The sequence below is a fragment of the Henckelia pumila genome, chromosome 4, assembly GCF_033568475.1.
Source record: "Henckelia pumila isolate YLH828 chromosome 4, ASM3356847v2, whole genome shotgun sequence".
Classification (NCBI taxonomy): Eukaryota; Viridiplantae; Streptophyta; class Magnoliopsida; order Lamiales; family Gesneriaceae; genus Henckelia; species Henckelia pumila.
Window position 1 is genome coordinate 107,327,718 of NC_133123.1, and position 2,491 is coordinate 107,330,208.

Here is a 2,491-nt window from a genome sequence, read left to right on the forward strand (position 1 = left end):
GAATCTTTGGACGAATTGAGTTTTATTTATACTAGTATTTGATTTTATCATGGTTTATTATTCTATGTTGAAGAGTAGCTAACTTTAGCATAGATTCATAAGTTATGAATTGCTGTCGAGAGATAGATTCATGCTTAAGAAGAATGATAAAATCCATGGACTTAAAATATGCATAGAGATATGATATTTAGTACATGTTGATAACCATAGACCACCAGGTTGAAAGTTATAGGAATTCAAAGAACGTCAAGCAATCAGTAATGATAAATAATTAAAGAGATTTAATTTTTTCATTAACTTGAATTAGATTGACATAAACTCAAGAGAGAGTGTCGATACTTCAGGAATTTCTGTCAAATCTATGTGAATTAAATTAAGATTCAATCGTCCAGTTCAATTAGGGGGAAGGTGAACCGAAATTTCAACAAAATCCTTTAATGTTATTTTTTTCGATCTTGAAAAGTTGGTTTTGTTATCTGCATTAATTCTAGTTATTTAAGTTGAGTTCATTAGTCACAAATTTTATTTATAATCAATCATCAAACATTCGTTACTTTGGGTAGAGAAATAAAATAATTGAGTTATTGTGACGTAGTCCCTGAGGACGATACTCGTACTCCGTACACTTTTCTACAACTTGAGTCGTGCACTTGAGATAATATTGAGCATAAAAGAGAGATAATTATATTGATTTTAAGTGTTGGTATTTGCTCGATCAAGTTTTTGGCGCCGTTTCCGGGGACTATTGATTACTTTGATTTATCTTATTTAATTTCTTTACACCAATTTTAATCACTTTTTTCATCTTTGAACTGCAGGATTCTTTTGCAGTGCATGCAACATTCACCTAAATAAGAATTCTTGCCGTTTGATCCTGAAATTGAAAGAACCTTTCGCAGAAGAAGAAGGCAACAGAGAGAAATAATTGCAAAACAAGAACGGCTATGTGGAGATGGAGAAGCTGAGAATAATGCACCACCTATCTACAGATTAATGATGGATAACGCTTTTACATCCATCGAAAATTCCAGACCAAGCATCATCAAGCCAACCATCGCAGCCAATCATTTTGAGATAAAACCTGCCATCATTCAAATGGTGCAAAACACAGTCCAATTTGGTGGGATGACAATCGATGATACATATGCTCACCTGGAGAATTTTCTAGAAATCTGTGATACTTTCAAGATGCAGGGAGTTATTGATGACGCTATTCGTTTGCGTTTATTCCCTTTTTATTTAAGAGATAAAGCTAAAGCATGGCTAACAAATCTACCTGCAGGTTCGATCACCCCTTGGGATGATCTCGCAAAATTTTTTCTCACCAAATACTTCCCACCATCCAAATCTATGAAGTTAAGAGCTGACATCACCACTTTTGCTCAAGGAGAGCAGGAACACTATATGAAGCTTGGGAGCGCTACAAAGATCTATTGAGGAGATGCCCACACCACCAATTACCAGACGATCTTGTGGTACAAACTTTTTATTATGGTCTTCCTCACTCTAATCGTACCATGCTAGATGCAGCTGCAGGTGGTAATTTATTACGCAAATCACCAGAAGATGGATATGAGTTAATTGAGGAGATGACATCTAGTAGCTATCAACCTCAGTCTGAGAGAAGTGCAGCCAGGAGACCCACAGGAATGCATCAAGTGGATGGCATTCACCTCAGTAGCAGCTCAGCTTGAAGTCATGAATAAGAGGATTGAAGAGTTAACTCTAGGGCAGTCTGCAATGCGTATTCAAGAAGTGTGGTGTGATAAATGTGGTGCTGAACACTTCACGAAAGATTGTCAGACAGGCAATGCATCATATCAGCCAGAGGGAGGAATGGTAAACCATATAGGGAATCAAAACCGCCCTAGGAATGATCCATTCTCAAATACATACAATCCAAGTTGGAAATAGTATCCAAACTTTTTGTGGGGAGGACAGAACAATAGGCCATAAGGGAATCAGAACTATGGAAAACAACATCATGAGGATAAGTCAAGCATGGAATATGTAGTGACCAAACCCGGATCCACTACCTAATCAAAGTTATAGTAAAAACACACGCAATAAAAGCTTAAAGCGTAAAGAGCGGATAATTAAAATACAACAAATCCAATCGGCAGAATACAACCGACACTATCACAAGTGTATAAATACTGATATACAACCAAATCGAAGGTTCAGGGTAAATAAATCCCTACCTTCTACAACCTCGCACTCCCCAAACTCAATCCTGCTGAGAGCCGCCTGGACCGTCCAGCCTCAAACCTGCCCCGCCACAAGGTACACAATACCCAAACACAGGGGCGTGAGCTAAAACGCTCAATACGAAGCAATGATATAAATACAAATATGCGCACGTAGATGATTTAAAACTCAAGTGAAAACACTTGCTCATGGCGCCGATAATATATAGTACCGGCTAGAGAGGTACTCTGCGGGGTACTCGTATATTCCATATCAGGGCTGAGCCAACCCCATTCTGACCCGA

At 38.1% G+C, this 2,491-nt stretch overlaps 1 protein-coding gene and 1 non-coding gene across 2 annotated transcripts; one reads left to right on the top strand and one right to left on the bottom strand.

Annotated features, from left to right (window-relative positions):
• The first annotated feature begins 996 nt into the window (after nt 1–996).
• On the top strand, nt 997–1,694 carry LOC140861506 (uncharacterized). The gene is made up of 2 exons (XM_073264528.1): nt 997–1,282; nt 1,396–1,694. The coding sequence occupies exons 1-2, from the start codon at nt 997–999 to the stop codon at nt 1,692–1,694; spliced, it is 585 nt and encodes a 194-aa protein (XP_073120629.1).
• Nucleotides 1,354–1,459, bottom strand: LOC140870180 (small nucleolar RNA R71). The gene has a single exon (XR_012147153.1). It is a non-coding gene; the product is annotated as a small nucleolar RNA R71 (small nucleolar RNA).
• Nucleotides 1,695–2,491: the final 797 nt, after the last annotated feature.